General features: G+C 53.2%; 9 protein-coding genes across 9 annotated transcripts; 5 read left to right on the top strand and 4 right to left on the bottom strand.

Annotated features, from left to right (window-relative positions):
• Window positions 1-3451: 3451 nt before the first annotated feature.
• Window positions 3452-4069, top strand: CLUP02_00874 (uncharacterized protein; the record flags this gene model as incomplete). The annotated part of the gene is made up of 1 exon (XM_049279920.1): window positions 3452-4069. The coding sequence occupies one exon, from the start codon at window positions 3452-3454 to the stop codon at window positions 4067-4069; it is 618 nt and encodes a 205-aa protein (XP_049135877.1).
• Window positions 4070-4873: 804 nt separating this feature from the next.
• Window positions 4874-5338, bottom strand: CLUP02_00873 (uncharacterized protein; the record flags this gene model as incomplete). The annotated part of the gene is made up of 1 exon (XM_049279919.1): window positions 4874-5338. The coding sequence occupies one exon, from the start codon at window positions 5336-5338 to the stop codon at window positions 4874-4876; it is 465 nt and encodes a 154-aa protein (XP_049135876.1).
• A 979-nt stretch (window positions 5339-6317) lies between these two features.
• Window positions 6318-6974, bottom strand: CLUP02_00872 (uncharacterized protein; the record flags this gene model as incomplete). The annotated part of the gene is made up of 1 exon (XM_049279918.1): window positions 6318-6974. One exon carries the CDS (start codon window positions 6972-6974, stop codon window positions 6318-6320), a length of 657 nt encoding a protein of 218 aa, XP_049135875.1.
• A 144-nt stretch (window positions 6975-7118) lies between these two features.
• On the top strand, window positions 7119-7328 carry CLUP02_00871 (uncharacterized protein; the record flags this gene model as incomplete). The annotated part of the gene is made up of 1 exon (XM_049279917.1): window positions 7119-7328. One exon carries the CDS (start codon window positions 7119-7121, stop codon window positions 7326-7328), a length of 210 nt encoding a protein of 69 aa, XP_049135874.1.
• Window positions 7329-11067: 3739 nt separating this feature from the next.
• On the top strand, window positions 11068-11514 carry CLUP02_00870 (uncharacterized protein; the record flags this gene model as incomplete). The annotated part of the gene is made up of 2 exons (XM_049279916.1): window positions 11068-11107; window positions 11252-11514. 2 exons carry the CDS (start codon window positions 11068-11070, stop codon window positions 11512-11514), a joined length of 303 nt encoding a protein of 100 aa, XP_049135873.1.
• A 168-nt stretch (window positions 11515-11682) lies between these two features.
• CLUP02_00869 (uncharacterized protein) lies at window positions 11683-14356 on the top strand (the record flags this gene model as incomplete). Its single annotated transcript, XM_049279915.1, has 12 exons — window positions 11683-11765; window positions 11839-11958; window positions 12020-12110; window positions 12160-12495; window positions 12803-12939; window positions 13002-13043; window positions 13125-13317; window positions 13398-13516; window positions 13559-13692; window positions 13897-13978; window positions 14050-14148; window positions 14233-14356. The coding sequence occupies 12 exons, from the start codon at window positions 11683-11685 to the stop codon at window positions 14354-14356; spliced, it is 1560 nt and encodes a 519-aa protein (XP_049135872.1).
• A 506-nt stretch (window positions 14357-14862) lies between these two features.
• CLUP02_00868 (uncharacterized protein) lies at window positions 14863-16346 on the bottom strand (the record flags this gene model as incomplete). The annotated part of the gene is made up of 10 exons (XM_049279914.1): window positions 14863-14993; window positions 15051-15085; window positions 15210-15286; window positions 15334-15417; window positions 15480-15610; window positions 15701-15901; window positions 15983-16041; window positions 16094-16167; window positions 16226-16275; window positions 16313-16346. 10 exons carry the CDS (start codon window positions 16344-16346, stop codon window positions 14863-14865), a joined length of 876 nt encoding a protein of 291 aa, XP_049135871.1.
• Window positions 16347-16481: 135 nt separating this feature from the next.
• CLUP02_00867 (uncharacterized protein) lies at window positions 16482-18429 on the top strand (the record flags this gene model as incomplete). The annotated part of the gene is made up of 13 exons (XM_049279913.1): window positions 16482-16575; window positions 16646-16841; window positions 16894-17029; window positions 17085-17144; window positions 17227-17336; window positions 17368-17412; window positions 17474-17597; window positions 17665-17699; window positions 17778-17827; window positions 17889-17972; window positions 18043-18066; window positions 18132-18225; window positions 18261-18429. The coding sequence occupies 13 exons, from the start codon at window positions 16482-16484 to the stop codon at window positions 18427-18429; spliced, it is 1221 nt and encodes a 406-aa protein (XP_049135870.1).
• A 295-nt stretch (window positions 18430-18724) lies between these two features.
• CLUP02_00866 (uncharacterized protein) lies at window positions 18725-22020 on the bottom strand (the record flags this gene model as incomplete). Its single annotated transcript, XM_049279912.1, has 15 exons — window positions 18725-18960; window positions 19033-19227; window positions 19280-19441; window positions 19493-19637; window positions 19675-19812; window positions 19854-19971; window positions 20069-20138; window positions 20199-20238; window positions 20325-20401; window positions 20457-20517; window positions 20572-20711; window positions 20808-20965; window positions 21054-21155; window positions 21376-21482; window positions 21907-22020. 15 exons carry the CDS (start codon window positions 22018-22020, stop codon window positions 18725-18727), a joined length of 1863 nt encoding a protein of 620 aa, XP_049135869.1.
• Between the last annotated feature and the right edge of the window lie 687 nt (window positions 22021-22707).

Raw genomic sequence — 22707 nt, 5'->3', positions numbered from 1 at the left:
TCGATTATGTATTCGACTATACCGTATATAGAAGGCGGTAAGTGATTATTTTCCATTTTTTACTCCTGCCCAACTGCCTCCAGCCTCGACGGCGAGTTCTCATTGGCCAGATCAATCGGAAGTGTTGGCATACGCCAAAAATGGGTGGCGGCCACATTTGACCACTTTGGGCAGTATTACGATTCTGCCAGAGCGCTAGCAGGGCTGGCACGGGCTAACGCAAGTTTGAAGTGCTCGAGTTTCTACGGTACTCGCTGTGCAGAAGAGGATGTGTCTGAGGTGTAAAACAGAAAGCGATGCGGTGGCTTGAAATGCAGGCGGTGCAACGGCACAACACCCGCTTTGAGGTGCCATGGTGGTTCGACTGGAGACTCCCGGGCTGCTCTTGAATACCGTTGGCGCTCAGAGGTACTAAAGCATTGCAGCACAACTGAAGCGAGCCGACGAAACCCGCCTCGGATATGGACACCCAGTTATCACGGGGAGTATAGACGAAGACCGCTCAGCGTACAACGAAGTCAAACTTTGTTTTGTTCTGTTTGTTGATATTGTCCCTTGATACATGTCACCGGAACGACTCACCGTTCAATGTAAAACAGAACGGGTAGTAAAGGCAACTAGGGCGCAGAGCGGGCATAACGAGCAAGAACCTGAGTACGGAGTACCTAGGCCATGGCCAGGCGCACAGAGACCAGACACCATGGATCGATCGATCCGTTGCGTTGCCCTTTCCGAAGGGAGACGGAGAGAAAAGAAGATTCAGAGGCTGATCCATGCTGTGAAAATTTTCACCTCTGTCCCAAGCCTAAAGTACCGTAAAGCGAGGGCCAGGCCGCCAGGGAAAGGGGGCGTCAAAACGCAGAACGGCTGGTTTGACGAGTTGTAAGATGGTTGAAGGAATGAGTCTCTGTAGCCACTCCCCCAACAAACCCGGAGAGGGGGAGATGGAGGCATAACAGACTGGTCGTATCAAATGCTGCCAACACCGTCACAATGCACCATGTCTAAAGTGGAAGTCGTCGTCCAGTTGGCTGTGGTGCAAATTATTGCTGCTGCTTCAGAGACGGAAGGAAAGGCGTAAGCTGCAGATGAAAGGCAAAGGCACACTTGCGGCCCTCAAGCCTGCTTCTTGGGGAACATGTTCGTGAGGCATTATCTTCCTATCGGGTTATTTGGCTATTCCAATTCGTCAAGGCCACCTAATGTGAGTAGGCAGAGGCGAACTGAAGGCGAACTGAGGCAACTGTAAGTGGCTCGGCGCTGACGGAGCTTGTCTGTCACACACACACACAGTCTGCAAAGAGACAGAAACGGCTGGCAGGCATCGGTTAAGGCAGTGACAGGTCGGATTGCCTGGATAATGTCCGGGGGCTGAAGCTGAGGCGTTGTGCAGAATCGACTTGAACAAAGGTGCTCCTTGCTCTGCACTCTACAGCAAGCAGGACGCAGGCCTTTCTGAGTGATGAAGCACACCTTCAGGCGAGCACTGAGAGGCGGACGCCTCGTCTGTTGGAAATTCCCATGTCGAATTGAAGCCCTGTCCTGGCCACTTACAGCTGGCGAGACGCCTGAGCAAGCCGCCCTGTCTCCAGACTCTCCCACCTGTAGGCTGTCCTCAGCAGAGCGCCTCTGGTGCTGGAGGGTTCCATAATAGCACTATCGCTTCCACTGGGCCGCCACACCCTTGCTCGAGGATGTTAGAGCTGGTCGCAATTTGGATTGGGCTGGGCCGCACTCTCACGTCCCATCCCCATCCTTGCCCTTTCTCTCCCATCGGCGCTTGCCAATAGCGGCTGCCTCAACTGCTGCTGGTGGGTGTCGACTGTTGAGTAAAAGACTGGAAATGCACGACTGGACGGATTGAGGAGTCACGGAGTGAGTGTCGTGGTTAGCGTTCGGGCCGCCCTCGACACCCCACGGATTCGGCCCAGGTTCAGGGCCCAGATGCAGTCCAGTCCAGCCCACTGAGTCCAGTCCTCAAGCCAGACAGGCCCCTCGGTTCTGGAAAAAAGATTTCCTTGAGGGCTCCGAATATCGGGGGCGGCATTGATGGAGACCGAGAGGGCCATGGCAATAAGCAAGCCAGCTCCGAGATGAGGAGCAGCTGTTGATGAAGTGCACATCGTTGGTCTGAGCGTCGGTAGCAAACAGCCAATTTGAAAGGCTGCCCAGTGCCACAATGCCATTTCTTTCACTTCTTGCTCGCCGCCCCCTGGGCTAAAAGATAGCTTCGTAGCTGTTCTCACTCTCCTGTCCGTATCCGAAGCGCCCTGTACCGTAACACGCGCGGAGGGGTGGGTGGTAGTCGCCTAAGGGACGTGGTCAGGTTGCGGCTACAACCGAGATTCCATCGCACACGAAAAAGAGGCTCTCGCAACTTGGCGGGGGTCTTCCTGTCAGATACGTCTCCTCCTGAGTCCCCTCCCTTTTCTTGTGGATCGAGGATCTGAGTGAGAAAAGAGGGTTCGGCTTCGAAAGCCGCCTCCATAATCCATTTCGGTTCGAGCTGCGTCAGAGGACGACGGGGCAGATGGATGGCATGTTTTCTCGCGCGGCTCACGTCATGGCGGTCATGTGGGCGGCATTGTCGTTATTTACGGGTCCCCTCTTGTCCGCAATGGACAAAATTTTCTTAATTGACGATGGATGCCGCCGTGGTGTATGGATGAGCAGGCGTGTGCGTGTGTTTGGCGGGGAATCGTCCTGTCAGGGGGGGGGGGGGGGCAGGTGCGTATTCGACCTTTTTGGAATTTGACATCGGGCATAGCTGCTGGTGAGAGGTGCCCTGGGCTGCGGGTTTGCGACTGCGGTGCTCGGAGACATGGGCCACTCCGGTCGGAGAGCGAGAGACGAGAGACGAGAGACGAGAAAGACGTCGTGGCGACTGTGACTTGCTGAAAGCATCTCATTTTTCTCGCTTGCTCAATCTTGGTGCGAGATTGCGAACTGTGCGCCATCGAGATGACCTCCACCGTGGGACAGCAGCCATGCATTATTGTGTTTTGCGTGCTTGCGCAGGTGCGAGCAATGATTTGGATGTGTGTCGTTGAAGCCGTCCATGGGCATAAGGTAAGGTACCTTAGGCACGTACGGATACATAGGTACATAGACTCATAGGGTAGGTAGGTAGCCAGGTTTCATCCTCTCCCGTCGTACGCAGTGGCTCGGTGACTAAGATGGCTATAGAGTACGCTGGCTTGATGTTTAGTGCCTGTTTGACCTCAACCTGGAAGATACCTTCCCTCCCTTGCCTCAATGCAGCCGTACAAAGGTACATACAGACTTACTCCATGAGGCAGGAAGGAGGCACGGGGGAGGAAGAAAAGAACAAGGCGATGGATGGACAAGAAAAGAAATACAAGGTACCTTACCTTACCTTGTGTAGTTACTGTGTAGACGGGAAAGCAAGGTATCCCGTAAGACTTTGGAAATCCCCATTAAAACAGGCGGCATGGGAAAGTGCAATGCGTTGTGCCCGACATTGATGGCACGCACTGCCTTTTCCAATCGTACCATGCATTTGCCAGTTCCATCATCTCTCACTTTCTCGCTGATTCGCCATTCGCCTCTTCCACTGTCAAGACTCAAGAAAATGATAAGCCATGGGAAACACGTGTACGGCAATCCGTATCCTGCTTCTCCAATTTCTGTCCTTTTTGCGGCTTGCCTGTCTGCCTATCCTTGGGCCTTTTGGAGGGCCCTGAGCTGCACGTTGTCAACGTGGGCAATTGAGCCGTTGTCAAAAGTCTGCAATGACATGACAGAAAAAAAAAACAAAGGGAAGAAAAAAAGAAAATGCATTCGTCAATCAGACGCCCACCAACCAACTAACCAACTCCCCTACCCAACGTGCCAATGTTCTCCATTAATTGTTACCTTAGTTGTGTTCCCGGATTGTGCGCCGTGTCCGACCCCCGTTCACCGTCCCTTCCCAGTCTGTGGTATGTTTGGCAACTTCCGAGCGAACAAAAATAATCTTGGCGTGGGATCCTGGCCAAAAATTTCACCAACTTTTGCTCCCTTCGGACCAAACTCCATTGCACCTGGGCCAGGGGCTCTCAAAGCGTAATGGGGGAATTCTGAACTTTCCGGCACTATGACGACTTTTCCCGCAGACCCACAGCTCCGTCGCGAAGGCTCCAGAAGTGGATGCGGATTGTGCTGGCATGGACAGAGTTAGAGTCATCGTTGATTGCAGTCATCAGAGTCACACATGTAGGTAGTAGCAAGTGGAAAAATTCTTGTCAAGCTTTGAACTGGTCTTAGAATTTATGGTCCATCTCAATCTGGCGGTGCTAGTCCATTCCTCTGGAATCTCCGCTACCCAGTTGATCCGTCACTTTGATAATGCCTAATGTTGATACCAGTCCAAGCTGCCATCGGAGGTCATTTTGCCTCGAGGCTTCGTCCAATGCCAGGGTCTTTACCCAATCTTTGTCGTGATATGAGCCCTTCCGCTCTCGTGACAGGCTACCTCTCGTCCATTCCGTGGCGAGGTGTAATGAAGCCAAAGGCGAGATACTCAATCTCTCAGTGCCATACTTGTAAACAACCCTTGGTTACAAGCCCCCAATGTCGTGGTACAATCCCAGTGTCCCCCATTGTTGCGCCCTGATGTGATTGATGCAGATGTCCTGCCAAGCCAAGTACTCCCCGTAGTTGACCCAAACTTTTTTTTATAATGCAGTACTCCGATGTAATGCCCGTTTTGTTACAACAAAGTCGAACCCAAAGAAAAGAGAAAAGAGTCGGTGTGCCGATGGTGTATCGAGTAAACTGAGTTGCGTGCTGTGCTGGAAAAAGGAAACGATGCCACTTGTGCTGTGGCTAAGGGTATATTGAACAGTGTGTAGATGAAGAGGTCGTGTTCGATTCAGGCGGATCGTCGACGCTGGAGTCTCGCTTGATCAAAAGACACGGCGTAGGCTTGGAGCTCCCTCTTGGCCTTCTCTGAAAGCTGGCTGCCATCGGTGTTGGATGATGTTGTGCTCTGCATCGAGCACAGGCTGGAGTTGGAGCTCGAAGTGGTCAGGATGTGGCGAGTGGTGATGGGTGCCCTCGAAGACGAGAGGTAGGATTGTCTGGAGGGGGTGCTGCCGTAGGGTTGAGCGTTGGTGAAGTCGTAGGCGGGCGAGAGGTAAAAGTTGTTGGACTGTTGCCTTGAAGAAGTCCAATGGTAGGAAGGGGTGTTCAAGCCGGGCGAGCTGGCAACTGAGCTGGGTGTAGATGTCTTCTCGAAGTCGGCGAGGCGGCAGGATTCGGAGCAGTAGGCAGTACCATCGGTCTGCTTGTCGCAGCCGAGGCAGAACTCGGGAGTCCAGAGGTCGAAGGCGGCCATTGCGTCTGGATTTGTGGTGTGTAGTTGTTTGAGTTTGGCGTTGTGTTGAGCAGAACCGAGTCGAGTCGACTAGTGTTCAAGTGGTGGACTGAAGGTGGTAGTTGGTGTTTGTGCGTAGGCAAGTTGTGATGATGAGTGTGGGTGGTGGCAGGTGTTTAAAGAGTTGGACGGGATTGCAGTCGATATATGAACAGAACTGGAAGCCACAAGCAAGAGAGTGAGCCACGAACAAATGCCGGAGGATAAGATGAGTGAAGTCGAATGATGAGAGAACGAGAGCTGGAACGAGGTGTGGAAAGAGGTCGGCTCATATGTATCTATCCTCGAAGCACAGCCTGCCCACCAGTGGAGGAGCACGCCCAAGGCAAGGCCTATGGTGCATAGAAAGTACCTATGCTGTGGTGGGTGGGTGCAAAGATACTTGGAAGTGGATGAAGAGAGCGACAAGACGCCTACCCACCACACAAACATGCACACACAAGCACAAGGGCAGGAAGTGGCCGCTAGTGTGCAGGTCCGGGGTGGAGATGGCAAGATGGAGATGGAGGGCAGAGAGACAGCAAGGATGGCATTGGCAATCTGATGGGCTGAGCCAGGACCCCACTTCCAGTTCTCATGCCCTGCAGCAGATAGCGCCCACTGGAGGAGAGAAGGGGGTGTCTGGGAGAGAGAGGGAGGGGTGTGGGAGGGGAGGGTGGGAGAGCAAGGTCAAGCGGGAGTGAGGAGTGAGGGAAAGAGGGGGTGGTGGGTGGTAGAGAGAGGAGGGGAGAGCGAGATGGACGAGATTGGCAAATTGGGGGGGAAGGGAGCGAGAGAGAGTCACAGAGTTACAGAGTCATAGAGAGAGAGATTTGTTAGGGAAGGGGACGAGGGAAGGAAAAAGTGTACGTACCCATCTTCGGGAGGGCAGGGGAAGAAGGAGCAGGGGACCATCCAGCAGACTTGGGCGTGTGATGATTTCCTCTGAAAATTTTCTGCGTCAAAGGCGACAATTGTGCTCACTGCTCAGAGTTTGAGGGCATGAGCGAGGTGTGTGGGTGGCTGGACAGAGAGAGGGGGTGCAGAAACATAATTCATCAGCAAAAGAGTTGTGAAGAAATGGAAAGTGCAGAGAAAGCGGGGACAACAGTGGGACGGAGTACCACTTCGTACTTGCTAGGTGAAACTGGGCTGCAAAGATACTTGGTCTTGTCCGCTCTGCTGCTGCTCTTGCGTTATCTGCTAACTTCCTGAGGATGCGACGGTCCCAAGGCAGGCCAGCCAGAGAGAGCCAACTGTCGACGATGACGCCAGGGGGCGTGTGGACATCCGAGAGCTGCATAAGGCAGCACCCAACGCAGTCCAAGGTGCCTACGGATACTGCGTTCTCCAGCTGAGTGGGCATCAGCTCAGAGTGGATGCAAATGGCGTGGGCAGCAGGAGGAAGGCAGCCAATATCTGTACCTCTTCCGCTTGTATTGCGGCGTCGCCAGGCACGGGTCTGCCCGCTTATGACAGTGATGCAGCGGATTGTGCAATCGACGACTACCTCAGGCATGAGTACAGATGGCTGCTGCAGACGCTGAACCGAAGCTGCTCGTTCTGAGCCAGTGAGAACGAGCTGGGTGGATACCAAGAGTCCTGTCTGCGCTAGCATTGTTTCGGTCTAGTGGATGCGGGTGCCATTGGCCCAAGCTCTCGTCTCCGGTCATTCCCTCACGCCCCTGGTGCTGTCGCGACTCCCAACTCCCAAGGAAACTGGTCCACTTTCTCCGTCTTTTCCTTGCCCGAATTCAAACCCATGATCGACACCCACGCCCTCCCAATTGATGCTAGCATAGCTCGACCCCGGCCTCTCTCAAGGAGCAGTCAGGTGTTTGGTCAGATCCAGAGCTGCACTGTCGTCTCTCTTCCTCCTGTGTTGCTTGCTGCCACCAGAGACATTGGTAGCAGCAGCAGCAGCAGCAGCAGCAGCAAAACAGCACACCACCACGAGCACCAGCATCGCTAGTATTCGTACTCTGTGCCCTGCATGGGATTCTGGCCACCCTCGGACGACCCAAGAGAAGGATATGTTGAATTGAGTGATTAATCAGAAGTGCGTTTGCGACTGAACCACTACTTTCAAACCCGGCCTGACAGCTGAGCACCCCAGAGCTCGATCCCGTTCAACGCCACTGTACACAAGCAGTACGCCTCGGGGGCTGGCTGGACCAGTCTAGATCGCGCATGTTCCCTCCTCGCCTGGGTGAGCCCGGACTCGAAGCAAGGAGATGAACGAAGAAAGAAAGAAAAAACTCTTCAACCTCAATCTCCCCATTGGTTCCCAACATTCTTCGAATCCCTACATCCCCCGTGTCCGTCACCATCAGCTTCCTCGCAATTCTCGTTGTCGCTGGTATTATGGTGTTCTCCAAAAACACATGGACACAACGGGTGTCGGCCCAAGATCATGAGAAATCAAATCAGTCCTTTGTCGAATGATATGAGGCATGGAGCCGCGTGGGGGGTTGGTATCCGCAAAAATAGCGACAGCGGCCGTCCCCTTCTCCATGGCCCACTTTACTCTGTGACTCTGTAAAGACTGGAGAATTTTCCTTGAGCGGCAGAGCGGCAGTGAAGAGAGGCCAACGGCGACGGCAACACCACACACGCCGGGCCAAGACAGACTGCCATTGAATACTACGATGGCGGTAGCCAGTGGAGAAGGCAAACTCAACACACGACTGGTCCCTTCACAATTCAGACAACTGATGGATGCTGGTGCAACCAACCAACCAAGCACCTTGACGTTTTCGTGTGTCTCTGCTTCTGCAGCGGCCTCTTTTCGTGTCGCCGCTTCTGTCTCAAGACGACTCCCCTCTTCTAGCCCACCACAACCACGTAACGACAACGGCAACTGATCGACCCTGCTGCAGGAGGTGGATGAGGCCGCGAGGGTAGGGGAGGGTCAGAGACCAGGTAAAAGCCGTCGGGCTCATCATTGGCTGCCAGCCAAATTGTGCAGATCCAACGCCAATATCAACACCATCCTGTCGTGGGGTGGCGTCAGAGCAAAAACCTGGGGTTGACCATCGCTATCCGTCCATCCCAGCACGCAATTGAGATTTCGTCGTGTCCTAGAAGCATTGCGAGATTCCCGTCGTCGGCTGTCTTCGTCAAGAAGGCTGTGTCCTGGTTTCCAGAGTTTCGACACAATCCTCATGACCGCCTAAACCCAGGTCAACCTGGCATGACAGCTAAACGTTAACTCGCGACGGACCACTGCAAGTCCGCCCATGGAGTCTCGCTCAAACTCCCTTCAAATACGAATTGATACTGTGGCATCACAACACCCCGAAGCCATGTCACCCTCGATCGGCTGGTCTGCCCACTGTCATCATCGTCTGTTTTCCTGGCCCATTCGTCTACGTTACAGACACTGCGAAACATGCTGTCTTCCTAGCTCATGCGGACCTAGGAACTAAAACTAGTGCAGCTTGGGAGCGATTCCAATCTCTCGCAAAAGTCCGAGTACGCCCCCATGATGCACTCCTCTTCCTCAAGCAATAACTATGGAGCCAGTCCGTCAAGGGTATCGGAGATCTTGTGCTTCAACAACCCGATGTCTCCACCCTAGGCCAACGGCACGGCAGGAGTAGTCTCGCAGATTTCACACGTCTGGAGGCTACAGTGTCACGATTCTGCTGGGTGCACTATGACACTATCCGTGACGACGGACCCGTGGAGACTCAAGAACGGTGACATAAGGAGAAAGTTCGTCACATCAACTGTCTCTCCAAAAGCTCCTATCGTCTGCAGCCGCTATTCGCCGTTGATATCTCCGTTGAGGCCCTCAGTGGTCGTCCATCCATGCAGTTGGAATTTGCTGCGGGCCAAGAGCGGCTAAACCGGTTCGGCCACCACCCGCATACGTTTTGAGGCGGGGGAGGAGAAACAGGCTCACAACGTTGAACAAATCAGCGTCACAACATGCCTCCCCACACTAACACCATACCTACCTCCCGAGTCGACCGATGGCATAGTAGGCCGTCCAGGTTGCCCACCTGACCACCCGTACTGACGCCTTCGCCCAAACATGCATTCTGCGGCCCTTCATGCAGCTTCTGCATCACGGATTGTTGCAGGACCTAACCCTGGAGCTGGATCCCCTATGGATCAGAAGAGTTCGTCGCCTTCGTCACTTTGGGGGGACTGACGTCTTAACGTAGGAGCGCCTGCGGCTGTCGAAGCAACCACATCGGGAAACTCACGAGGCTTCCATTGCGGAGTGACTGGATCTACAGTTACCTAACAAACCAGTGGGAGAGGTGAAGCTTTGGGCCGTTCACCACAACCTTCAACGCCGAAAGCCAATCAAGGCCGACGAACAAGACGATCCATCCCGCCATCTTTGCGATTGTCGCCGTGATCGTCCTTCGAGTGCCGGCCGCTCTTTCGACAAGGCTGCCGCGGCTATCTGATTAAAGCGCTGATCCAAATAGCAACAGCCATTGCGATCACGAAATTGATGTCTCTGGCAATAACAGAGAGACAAGAACCCCATGACTCCTATTAGCTTGGTTTCAACGTAGCGGCACCCTTCAGATAAGCCATCTCTTTATGCACACAGCCAATCACGCAGCTTGCTTCGACCTCGCCGAGACCCTTCTTCCAGGAACTGGCACACTTCTCAGAGACATCGTCAGGATGATCATTTAATCCGCCGCCCGCTGATATCTGCATCAGGTTCCTGGGTCTCTCTCCAACCACCAACCCACTCATATCCGGGAGGTTGTGGGGTTGAGTGCAACCAACCTTGCGTGCTCCTACGGCTCCTAGCGATCTGGCGTGGGATTCTGAGGATAAGTGCGAGCCCTCAAGTTATCAGTACGCGTGTGGCGTGGGCTACGTGGGCTTTGCGCCCGCACGAGATAGTGCTGCTTCGCCCACAAGTGGGACGCATTCAAGCGCCAAGTCAACTCGACCCAGAGCGAGCGAACAGATACCTGAGAGGCGAGAATTCTCGCTCGTACGGGAATAGCCCCTTCGCCCGGATTTATAAGTCGGCTATCGAGCAAGTCCTTTCTATTGCCTAACGAGACGCGGCAAATACGTCAAACTCATTCGGGAGAGCGAACATGAGATAGCATCGGATTTGTCGGCGTCCGCAACGACGAAGACGAGATTCTGCCAAATCTGCCACATACAACTTTAAATCTTTGAAGGCGGGAGCCTCGGACTGGGCTGAGATGAGGGAAGCAATAGAGTTCGATCGGGTTGCGGCCGGGGTGGAGGGCTAGGAACAAAGCATTCGCACTGGCTCCCGTCTAACGCCGTTGGTGTAGGTGCGCTGAAGCAGGAACCAGTCGCGCCAGCCTCGGGCCTGGCCATCGCAGTATTGGTGAGCTGCTGCGCTTATCGGTATCTTGGTTGTGGGACAGGTCAATCCAAGGATTGTTCAAGACGAGAAACAGCGAAACCCAGATCAACCACATCCCCCACACCTGCGGCAAGCAGTCGATGAAGAACTCGCAGCGTCGTTCGCCTCGCCCGATATCTTGCTTTTCCAGATGCCGTAGCTTGTAGCTCTAAGCTGAAGGTGAGGGCAGTCTCGATCGAGCCATGCTCCGAGCATTATTTCGGTCGGATCCGGCGAAATGGGGGGGGGGGGGGCAGCTGGGGGTCTTCATTTATTTCAATGCACGCCGATGATCCCGCAATGTCCCGTACTAGCCCTTATCTCACAAACCCTTCACGACCGCTGCCGAATGAAGCTGCAGCATCGAGCACAGAATACGGAGTATCTGTGTATCTATCCGTACGAAGGATATCTACGTATCGTCATCCCTCATGCCGAGAACCAGTTTCGATATCGATGCCGCACCGCAGCTTCAAAATCGAGACTAGAGAAGGCATTGCCGTGTTCCTGACACGGGCCATGCGCAAAAACAGGGACTAGCCCTGCTCCGCCCGCAAAGGAGAACTGGGGATCAGGTGGAGGTCAAAGAAGGCGTGTTCGGACCATGTCCATCTTGGTCTGTCTTCAGACGTCGAGTATCGCAGAGGCTTCACCTGGGTTCCTGGCCCTTGAATCCGAGCCGCCGCTTGTTTCTAGCTGTGGTCCCAAGACTCGGCTCGTTAGACTCTTCGACAATGCTAGGTGGATCAAGAGCGACAAGCAGACTGCAGGCGTTGAGGACGACGCAGATACCTGATAATGATATTCAGTCTAAAGGGTCTCACGCTCTCAGCAAATCTGCCCAGCTGTCTATCACTGGGGCTAGCATGGCATCAAGCGGTCCTGACTGACCCGTCGTCCTCGGTACGGATACGTTCAGCATGATCACGAGTACTTGCCGCTGGAATTCTCCAGAACACCTCCAATGTCTCACAGACACCCCGTGACACCGTTCTTTTCTGCCCAAGCTGAGATCTTCTCAGTGACTATCCGCACCTCATTGGACGAGTCGAAAACCACAGCTTGATTACCAACGCCAGGTCTAGCCTTGTTTGGTATAACGAAGACGTAGTCCCTCAAGTACAGCAGGAATTATGCCATCGATGCGCAACCAGAAAACGACGAAGGCACCACTAATGATCGAGGGCTGGCTCGATAGGTGCGGGCGCGTTGGAGGCTATCACGGCGTCGGCCGATCGTTGTGTGACAGCAATGCACGTAATTGACGAAGCAACAGGAGACCCCCCAACTCTTTCGACCAGACGTCGAGCCGTAGTGGTTTTCCTCAAATCGCTAGATCTGGCTATGAATTTGCGTGCTTACCGAGACCGCGGCCGCGTCGAATCTGGCCAAGTTCGGATAACCCGTACCTTGCAGCAAAATGGCTCACTCCTCGAAATAGTTGAGCGCCGCTGCACCATACAGAAAGGTTCCATCTCATCCGATATCAGTAGTGGAGCGCGGCACGTACTTCGCTGGACAGTGTACGGACAGATTGAGTTCACCAGGCCTGAAGGAGCATGGCAAGATTCAAGTCCCCGAACCCCTGAGCTCAGGAGCAGAGTTGCCGGCTAACGAAGTGAAAAATTCCAGGGTCCGGGGCGCAGAATTCCAGAGCTTAACAATGTCGAAGTGTGAGTCAATTGCGCCCCTGAAGGCGTTGAGGGACAGGCAGAAAAAAATCTGCAATACTCGAGTCGCCAACGTTACCAACATCCTCTGCTTTGGGCCAAATCAGGTGTGTCCTCCGGAAGCACAGAGCACGTTATTTACACACAGACACCATTCTGGGTTTGATTCGATCTTGGCTGCCATGTATTAAGCGCGATCGTTGTTCTCGGCCTCTGTTCTCCCCCATGTCAGCAACCAGACAGGCGCTGTCTTAGAGTCACCCCTCTGTCATGCTCAGCGTCCCCCACGCTTTTGCTCTCTATTTTTCTTTGAATTTTTTTCCCAACCCTTGGCGAGAAGACTGACCAATCTATGCCCTGGTCATATCGATATGCTGGAGATGCAGTGTAACTACGCTACGGATACAGCATCAGGAGTTTGTGCGAAGAAAATGGCCGACTGGCGAGAGCGACGGGAGCTGCAGGGGAGGCCTGTCCATTCAAGTCCTTTGCTATAGCCCGTCTTCGGACAGCCGTGTCAACCATTTGGAAGAGAAGCGGCGGCAGGAGACGTAGAGTGGCTCAGAGCAAGGCGTCTTGCAGCCCCTTTCGCTACCTACTCAAGTTCTCCCAGGCTTCACGAGAATCATACCTACACAACAGTCTCAGGCATTTGGTGTTGACGTTGTTGCAACTTCGTGTCTTATTTGGGCAACAACATCGGAGGTTCTCATATTATGACGGTGGAGGCCCATAGGGCTCCAGTCTCAATGATTCCCAAATCCCTTGGAGGAGCCGCCGAGTATCGCGCTGAGGTGAGCGTCCACGCCGCCATGACTAGAATTGTGCTGGATGCAGCAAGGCGCAAGTGGTGTCGACCCAAGCATGTTGAAAATCCCAATGGCGAGGGACACAGGCGGCGGGAGAGCCCTCAAGCGAAGGGCCGCTCTGTTCCCGTTGCCTAACCCACCGTATTGGATTCGAAGGCGAGTGGACGATGGGCTCGGGCAAACACCTGCTGCGCCAATAGCAAACATGCACAGCCAGGCATGCTCGCGCCATAGCGACGAACGATGTTGGTGTTTGTCGGTTTGCTCGACGGCGTCAGCCGCCTCTCATCTGCCTCTTCACCTTCATTTCGGGGTTTGAGTAATCCCCCTTGATTGGCTCATGACTGTTCCCTGTATCAAGTGGAATCAGATGGTATCCTTACGCTTGGCCCATCATTATTCATCGTGGACAAGAAGCACACTCAAGCCGCAAGTGGGTTTACCGAATGACCCCAGATGTCATCAAGCCAACCACCACCCCACCCATGCGGCCATGTATGTATGTATGTACCTCCCATGCCTTTGCTCCTGTCTCACTCGATTATTGCTTTTTTTGCAAGGTGCTCGTGCGGCGTAGGTCGCGGAGAAAAAGGGTTAGTTCATCAAAAGAGCGTGATGTTGCTAAGCCTCGTTTGGACTTCAAGTCTGAGAAGTGATCTGGTGATGGGCCCACTATTCGTGTCAAATGGGCCGGTTCAGTAAAGTGTTGCGTCGAAACGATAATTGTCGTTTTCCTTTCTCCGCATTCTTGGTGGGCTCTCCGTCATCTCAAACGGGGCGGGTCCGTGGGAAACGGCGGAGGCATGGCGAGACAAACCAAAAGACGACGAGAGAGATGGTCACATTCTCAAGGCTCGAGGAGCGGCTGACCGATGAGCATGGATTGGCAAGACTGGCCAATCTTTCTGTATTCGTACGTCTGCACACTGGTACCACTCCGCAGATAGTGTGGTGATCCAAGTCCCGGACATACTGAGTGGGCGGTGATGCAATCGTCGTTCGGGGGGGGGTTTAATTTGAGACTTGAACGACGAGCATCTCCGTGTCACGTTATTTCCTTCCCCGCATTCCTGGCGAGATGACGGGTGGAGCCATCCGACGCATGGCTCGCATCGACCAACGAAGCCAAGCTTGCCCGCCCACTTGCTTGAATCCTTGAGGCTTGGATTCCTCTCTATGCTGTATCCATATTACGTAGTATGTATACGGAGTACCTTTGTTTGTATAGGTATGCTCGTAGTCCGTTGCGTCTCTAGCTTCGATGTCGATTTGGCAAAAAGAAACAGCAACTGACGATCCTTTCAATCATTGTTATAGCCCAAGTTTGGGTGCTGCTCAAACCAGCTTTGCTCTAACTAGACAGCTAGAAGACGCCAAACTGAACATCTCCCACCACCATCGCATGACTGCACGGATTGAACATGTCTATCCGGAGTCATATTTTTGTCCCTCCTGATACTCGGACGAAGGCGATACATCAGACGAAAAGAATGCAAAGGCCTCTCAATCCATGAATAGTATCACTCCGGGCGTAACGCCACACCATCACTACCAAGTCCCTGCCTTGTCGACTATTGAAATCCCCCCCAAAGCCACGCACGAAAAAGGTCGAACCCACATCCGCCGTTTCCCTGTTTCCATTTTTTTGTTCCTTACCCCAATCTGTCAGGGGGTGGTTAGCTGCAGGCAGGCCAGCAATAACGGATGCAACTCCTCGTTGGCCTGTTCATAACTGCAATCGCTTATCCAGAAGGAAGCGAGAAGAGAATAGGTAGTAAGCACCATGGATAGATAGACTAGAAAGAGAGAGAGAGAGAGAGAATGACCGTAACGGGCGACGTGCATATCCGAACATGTCAGGGCCATTGGCACCGTAAGAATGCAGTTTCTGGTTGATGGTGAGCATGGTCGAGAGCTAGTGGTTGCCTGCCCGCCTGCTTATTGCCCTCGTAAGCATTACGGGTTCGTGAGCCTTGGGGACCTGGGGTTTACCTTGCTTCCAAGGCGATCACGCACTCACTGCTTTGCTTAGCGTCTCCTGGAGCCCGTCGAGGAGGTGGGGGGAGAGGGCTCTCTTACAGGCCTCGAGCTTACGGTCACGTTACAAGTATGATGATGGTATCAGCAAGCGAGCACGTCTTTCTGGGGGATGGGTAAGAGGTATTTCGGACTAGCAAACTCCAGAGGGTCTAGGACTCTAGAGACTGAGGGAGGGAATGACTGTGAAAGGGACGCGTGGCTTGGCAAACCAAACCGACACCCCCAGCCTAGTCTCCGGACACTATCGTATCCGACAGGACCGACACTGCCGTTCTAGCCTGGTTGCTGCTTAATTCCAGGGGGTGTGGGGGAAGGGAAGGGGTTTTTCTTGGGGGGGAGGGCTCTGCGACGCTTCGGACAGCGCTTACTTCACCTGGCCACGCCTGGTCCGGGCAGAAAACGAAAGGAATATTTTATGGTGCTAGGACTAGGACTATCTGACGCAACGGTCGTGATAACTGACAAAAGTTTCGGGGTGCGACGGCGGCGAGCGGGCGGGCGTTGCGTTTTTTGTGTGGGACTGGACTGCGGGCAGTAAACAAACTTGTCTCGGTCTGCGACGCCTTGTTGATGGGAACTTGATATGCGGGTAGTTTGGCATTGTGGGACTCTTTTTCGTGCATGGTCTTTGAGCCATTATCATCCAGCTGATAACTCTTGTTATCTATGTCATTTTCACGTTACTCGAAACGTCAAGTCGGCTCGAATGAGGGGGGCGAGTTGTCCATCGCTCAGTTATTTCGACATGCTTTGGGCGAGAGGGGTTCGGGATTTGGTGTTACACGAATGGTACCGCAGTCCTGACTGTTTCTGGGGCAGGCAGACAGGCAGGCAAGGCAATGATGGGTTCGGTCACTGGTGAGAGCTCGGGAGGCTCGTAACCCTCGCATCGCAGTTGGTCCGTGATACCCTGGCGGCGCCCTCCGAGGACTGTCAACTTTCGTGAGGGGGAAGGGAGGGTTGCAGAGGCCTAGAGGCTAGAACTGACGACAGCGGCGAGTATCCAATCATTCATCACTTCTTTAATGGTCCTTGAGCCTGCCGGTGATCGTGCTATACGTCCATATCATCTCACAATTTTTTGGAGTTACGCAAGAGTTGTCCTGCATTTTGCCTGCCCCCCGTCGACGAAATGAAAGTGAGGTTGGGGTAGTAGGATCGTAGGGTCGTAGCAGGCGAAAAGGAGTACGTGCCTTTGGTTCCGTCTCGACCGCCTGGGCCTAATCAGCTGCGCCTATTCGAAGATGGTAGGTATGCCTTTGGAAATTGAGAGGGCGTTGCAATGTCTCGGAAACATCGTGATAGACGACACCATCTCTCTGGTCATCCTCTCCTTGAGTCTTTTATTTTTTCGCCTTGCGCGCTGTGAATGTTACGTAACCTACGTTGATCGACTGCTGGTGTGAAGCTAGGGATCTACAACTTTACAAGTGGCATGTATTGCATCTCGCTTCTGCTATGGAGGTATTATTCTACCCTTTCTTTTCAAACGGTTCCGGTGTTAAGACGCCGTTGGGTGGTGTCCCGTCTGGAACGCGAAACCACGCGCCGCAGGGTCGCTTCGACGCCGTTGGCCTCGTAAGTCTCAGCTTTCTTCTTCTTTCGTGGGCGTGTTTTCTCTTCTTGTGGCGAAATGTCAAACATTCTCTCTCTCAGCGTCTCGGTAGCGTACAATAACAAGGAAAGGAAGACAAGAAGCATGAACGAGAGACCATCCTCACTCATCCAAATCCAATCGAACCATTCCCCTCCACCCCTTGCCTGGAAACCACGCCGATATGCAGACAACCAAGTGCTTAGACTAGAATCGAAAAGCAAGAGGAAATGACAAGTCTAACGCCACCAAGCAACCATCGCCGGTCGACGAGAGTGAGAAGAAGGTCCGCTCCAAAAAAGCCTCCAGCTTTGTCTTGAACTAGCTATCTATTCTGCCCACGGCGCCATGTGGCCTGTTCCCCCCTTCTCCTCCTCCCACGCTCTGTCCCAAAGGAGAGGCACGCATCTGTGACGGGATGCACGAGTGTGCAGATTCCCGGCCACCACCATCGAACTCCGACCATCGACACCACTGTCGTCCCATTTCTAGGTAGGGAGAGAGGGTGAGGAGAAAGGGGGGGCTAAACCTTGCAGACACCCTCGCGCCGGGCTTGCCTCCCATACTTCTGCACCAATCTTGTGTGTGGTGGTTGCGACCCCTCCCTTTCAACTGTGCAGCCATCGTCGACCAGTCACTCAGTCACTCGACGCCAAACATTCAACAGCCCATCTTGCCTCCCAGAGCCAAGTGTAGGGTAGGGTCTTTTCCCTCTGCGGCCTCCTCCTCCTTCCATCTCCTTCTCCTTCTCGCCACCCAAGCCAATGTAGGGGCAAAAGTACACACAATAGACGCTCAGCTAAGATTCTTCCTACACTCACGTCCACATCCAGCCGTTCCACGCCTGTGGGCTCCCCTCTCCGGCTTGGTGCCGTCCCGACTTGGACTATTGAAGGTGTGGCCTGCATCAGACCGGGCTGACCGGGCCACACCGTGAGCAGGAAAGGCGCAGGAAGGGGGCTGATGACAAGGCAGGCGGCTTATGTGTTGCTGGTGGTCTCTCATACCCACCTCTTTGGGAAACGATAGAACCGATTCTGGCTCACCTGGCCCTTAGCCATCGTCCTCCTGATGAAGCAGAAACTTTCTTGCTCTCAACCTGCTTTTTTTTCGCAAGAGGCAACCATCATCTCACCGTCGGGTCAGCCAGCCTCACGGGATATTTCTTATCGCAGAAAACACCCCTCCATCTTTGATCCATGATGGCTTAGTGGGGGAAAAGGTCACCGAGCCAGGTGAGCCGTGAGCCGGTCCAGCCCTGGCGAATAAGGAGGTAAAGCCCGGTCAGCAGTCCAATGAGAGGTTGTCATCTTCGTTCCTGCTTCGGCATTTCTTTTTGCTATTTCGTTTCCTGCCGAATCTGCCAGGGGCATTTCCCTCTGGCTGGGACCAAGGTCAAGGGGAATCGATCCTTGCTAATGCAGTCCAGTTCTCGCTCGAGAGCGGGCGCTGTCGAGCTATTGTTGGTTGGCTTACAGATCACCAACACTGCTTTTCATCATTTCATCTTGAGGCTCATTTCTGGGCTACCGGGGGGTAGGATGAGAGCCCTGGCAAGCTGTCAGCGAGCTTTCATTGGGGAACGGGGATTCCTCTGAAATTTGGGCCGGATTCCGTCCGCGACGGGCGCGCGCTCCCTCTCTCTCTATCTCTCTTGCGGCCTGCCTTGCAAGGCCCCGGCCGGACCTAACGGCGAGGAACCACGGAGTTTTGTTTGGGGGGATCCAATCAATGGAACCCGTCCATCTCCCGAGCCGCCGGGCCTAGACCGTCCGTTCATACTCTACTTCCCCTGTCATCTCACTGCCCCCCCTGTTCGAGGTGGACAGGAGTTCGGGGTTTGTTGATCAGTGAAGAAAAACACACCCCTTGAGCTCTTGTTTCTAACGGACATTAACCGGCTATTTGATACAGATTGCTGATCTTGTCCAGATGGGTAGACACGGCTTTGAAGTTGTGAGAATTTGAGAAGGAGCCCAGAGTCAGGGGCGCGCAGGGGCTGCGGCCGCGGGCAAGATACTGGTATGGTAGATGTGAGTTTGCAAAGAACAAGAGACCGGGGGCGTCTCGGAGGTGATACATCATACACCCCTTGGCAAGTTGGCACTTTTTTTTGCCGTGGCGCTCGACTTTTTGGATTCACAACGGCAGTTGGTTGGGGAGAAACAAGAATTGAGAATTTGAGAAGAAAAAGAAAGCACGGATTGTGACGGAAACAGCCGGTGAGCTGTCGCACAGACTGCCAATCTTCACCGATGAGGGTCCCCCCGTCTCCGGGCTTTCTTTTTCTTTCTCTCTCCACGCCATGCCATGCCCGCATGTTGCTGGCCGGTAAGGCGAGCCTCCGGCGCGGGAGCTGGGCTCCACACCGGTGGGATGTGGAGCGATGGGGGGAGCTCGGTGCTTGATGCTTTGGAGGAGGAGGGGAGGAAGCTAAGCTACGGCTACCTGGAATATCAGGAAGCAAAAGACGGGAGGTCGCAGCTTTCGATTCGGGGATGATAGCACGGCGGCGAGCTGTGGCGGCGCTTCTTCTCCTCCCTTGCCTTTCGGTCTGCTGAGGATGGGACGAGGATGCGGGTGCCCGCGCATCAAACCAGCTCGGCTTGCCTAGCCTCTGGGTCGTGCAAGGCCACCGAGACGCCTTTCAGCTATGCCGACGATGAGGGGAGAGACGGGAGATCGCGTCGAGAATGCCAGCATCCGTGGACCGTGAGGCCTTTTGGCGTGATGGCTTACTCTCCGGCGAGCAAGGATTTATGCTGCTGTGCAGTTGGGATAGGTAGAGCAGCTGGACGTTCGTCTCCTAGTGTGAACGCGCAAGAGCGGAGGGACCCGTACACGCGCTGTGCTCCACGAATCGACCGGATCGTTTTCTTCATGCAGGTCTCATCACGATGAAGGAAGCATATCTCGGTTAGAGACAGATCGGTCTGGCTGCCGAGTGCCATCTTAGGGAGGAGATCAGCCTCGGAGTAGGACTAAGGAGTGCAATTTTGGATGTTCGTTAGTGTATTCACACGTCGACGTCGGGGATGGGTGAAGCGATGGTCGGGCAATCTAGATGGCGCCAGGGGTGAAGATCGTACGGGTCATAGATTTCGGAGTTTTTACTAGGGTTCTTTTGTTTGTTGGAGAGACTTTTTTTCCAGCTCTCTCAAATTTGTCCATGTTGGTGAGTGCGAAGAATTCCTCCCCCTTGTCTAGCTGCGGGGGCGATTCTCTTGTAAGCATCACGGTGACGAAACAGAAACAATTCGAATACTGTGGTCTTCTGGGTCTCGAATCCAGTAAGCGATATGACCACCTATGCGTCTGGAAGGCTGCCTATCCTCTATCATTCATGGTGCCATATTGGCAAACTCACGCAATCTATTTGGGTTCCTTTGCGGGTGAGTGAACAGCCCCTGAAGACATGTTCACATGCTGGAATTCGGAGCTCGGAGTGAGTGTTCATGGATGGCGGGAAGACAAGTTGGCATGTCGCACGAACCTGCACCGCGCCGACTGGCACAAATACAAGACTTGAGGGCAGAGACCTACCCATGGCGTCTCGCTCTGTCACTCTACCTGTACAGTTGCAGTCACCCGACAGATGATGCGCCACGATCATGCAATCCCCGACTGTGGGTGCTTTCATCTCCATCATAGGTGTGACCTCCCTTCTCAGATGAAAGCGCAGGCCTCTGTCACGTCTCTCCGTTAAGCCGGCTTTGCATGATCGAGGGCCTAGATCAGACCCTGCCGGGGGATGACGGCCATTGGAGCTCGGGGTTTGCTCCGGAGTTATCGTGGAATCGAGAAGATACTTCGTCGATGACAAGGATGGAACTCCACAGCTGAATGTCTTCTACCGCATGAATTTGGCTACTGGATGTGCCTTGTAAGCGATGGAGGGAGGGTCAACGTAGAGGCGGCTCTTCGAGATACAGACACGCTCTGGAAGGAGTGTGAAGTGAATTAGACATTAGCCTACAATAGCTTCGTCCGGCGTAGGGGTTGAGGGTTTGATGACTGCTGACAGCAACGAGGATGTCAAGGGAAGGTGAGTTGCAATTGGCTATCTGGGGCTCTTTCCTTCTTCTTTCTTTTCCGTGGCAAAGACAACGCTTTCTCAGCTTGGCTGTGCAAATGCTTGACTGAAGTGTCTACGACGATGACAAGTTACCTCCGGTGTTGATGTTCGCAAGAGACTTAAATCTAGCCTGAATTTCTGTTTCACTTCAGCTGCATATATGTCGCTTCGTAGAGCGGCGGGAAGAGTTTGCCCAGTCGCTTCGGGCCTCTGGTGTCGTCGTCATGGATGAGCATCAGATTCTCGAGGCTAGAAAAGGGAGAAAGCAAGAGTGTGGGAAAGCCCCGACTTAACGAGAAGAAAAGTAAGTCCCAGTGAACATTCCCAAACGTGAGAGGTCTTGTACTGTTCAACTAGTACCACTGAGAGAGATTCAAACCTTCTAATCGCGCACGCTATTGGGGAAATAGTAGGGAGGCAATCGCGACCTTTGAAGTCACTTGCAGTGGTTCAACTACTCGACTGCTACAGGTTATCGTCTCCTCCATCGATCGAGGAGCTGTTCCATCCTTCTCTGGGAGTAGGCATGATCACGTAGATATTCTCTCCATAGCTGTGATACTTGGTCCGGTATATCTGAGTATCAAAAGATCATCGGGAAAGCGAATCAATGAGTAGGAACTATTACTCAAATTTCGGCGAGCACAAAGCTGTGTCTTACTAGCCGTTTACATAGAGTTAAATGTAGAGAAGCATTGGCATAGTGTAGACATCGTGAGTGAATCGAGGGGGAAACGAATTCAAGCCTTGGCTCGTAATCCTAGGATAGACAATGCATTGTATTCCGTGGTGACAGCTCCCTACAGCTTTCATGAGAGTTTACATACCGCACGTGTACTCTTATTAATTATCTTTGAAGTAGATCGCTTATCGTTTGGTGGCGCAGATCTGCGAGTCGCTATCACTTCGTAAGCTCTGTCTGAGTCGGCTGCCAACTGTAAATGAAGGTTTCCAAGTAGATTAGATAAGATAGCAGGCACGACCAGCGAGGATGTGGAACAGAACTCTGTTGCTTCCTCAATTTCATCGCATATGACGGGTTTCCTCCAATGTCGTTGGCAATTTTCGAGATTTCTTTTCCTTTGAGGGTGGTGTCTTCTCTGCGGTCTGACATGGGTGATCTTGAATGGCGCTATGCCATGCCCATGGCAACAACCGAATTTAGAACTGGAACAGTCTGGCATGGGCCCAAGATTAACGGAATAGGATACGTTGACCGGCGTTATCATACTATGGCTCTCAAAGCCTAGACTGAGTGGCCGTATCGTGGAAGTGAGAGCCCGACAAGCGCCATGAATTCGTGTTTGACTAGTGCGAAGCACATCTTCAGAACTATTCAAAGATCTGAAGCAAACGTGATATCTAAAGACCCAAATGTAACTAAGCTCCTGAGACTTTATAAAAGAGTTCTTAGCCTCCAGACATCAGAGCCATTTTCGTAGGATCGATTAGATGCTTTTGGGACTGGCAATCCCGTCTCGATCCTAGTGGACAAAGATAGCATGATAACATGAAGTTATGCCAAGCAGTGCGGTATAGAGATATGTCAAAGTAGAAACTTTGGAAAGAAGCTGTATGGTGATAATCCGTAGAGCTGAAGATCCAAACTCCATGTTTTGTGTTGAATGTTCCTCCCCGCGGGCGCGTCTCTAAGTGCTCACTTCAGCGGAGTGCAGAAGCTCCCTGGTCTCCAATATTTCCTCAATTATAATGCGAGAATGAATTCGTCCAAGTGGGTATATTGGAGGTAAGAACGTGGACGTGTGAAGCTCAACCCGTGTAAAGCCGTTGATCGTGGACG

This window comes from Colletotrichum lupini, chromosome 1 (genome assembly GCF_023278565.1).
Source record: "Colletotrichum lupini chromosome 1, complete sequence".
Lineage (NCBI taxonomy): Eukaryota > Fungi > Ascomycota > Sordariomycetes > Glomerellales > Glomerellaceae > Colletotrichum > Colletotrichum lupini.
This window is presented reverse-complemented; position numbering and strand designations above follow the sequence as displayed.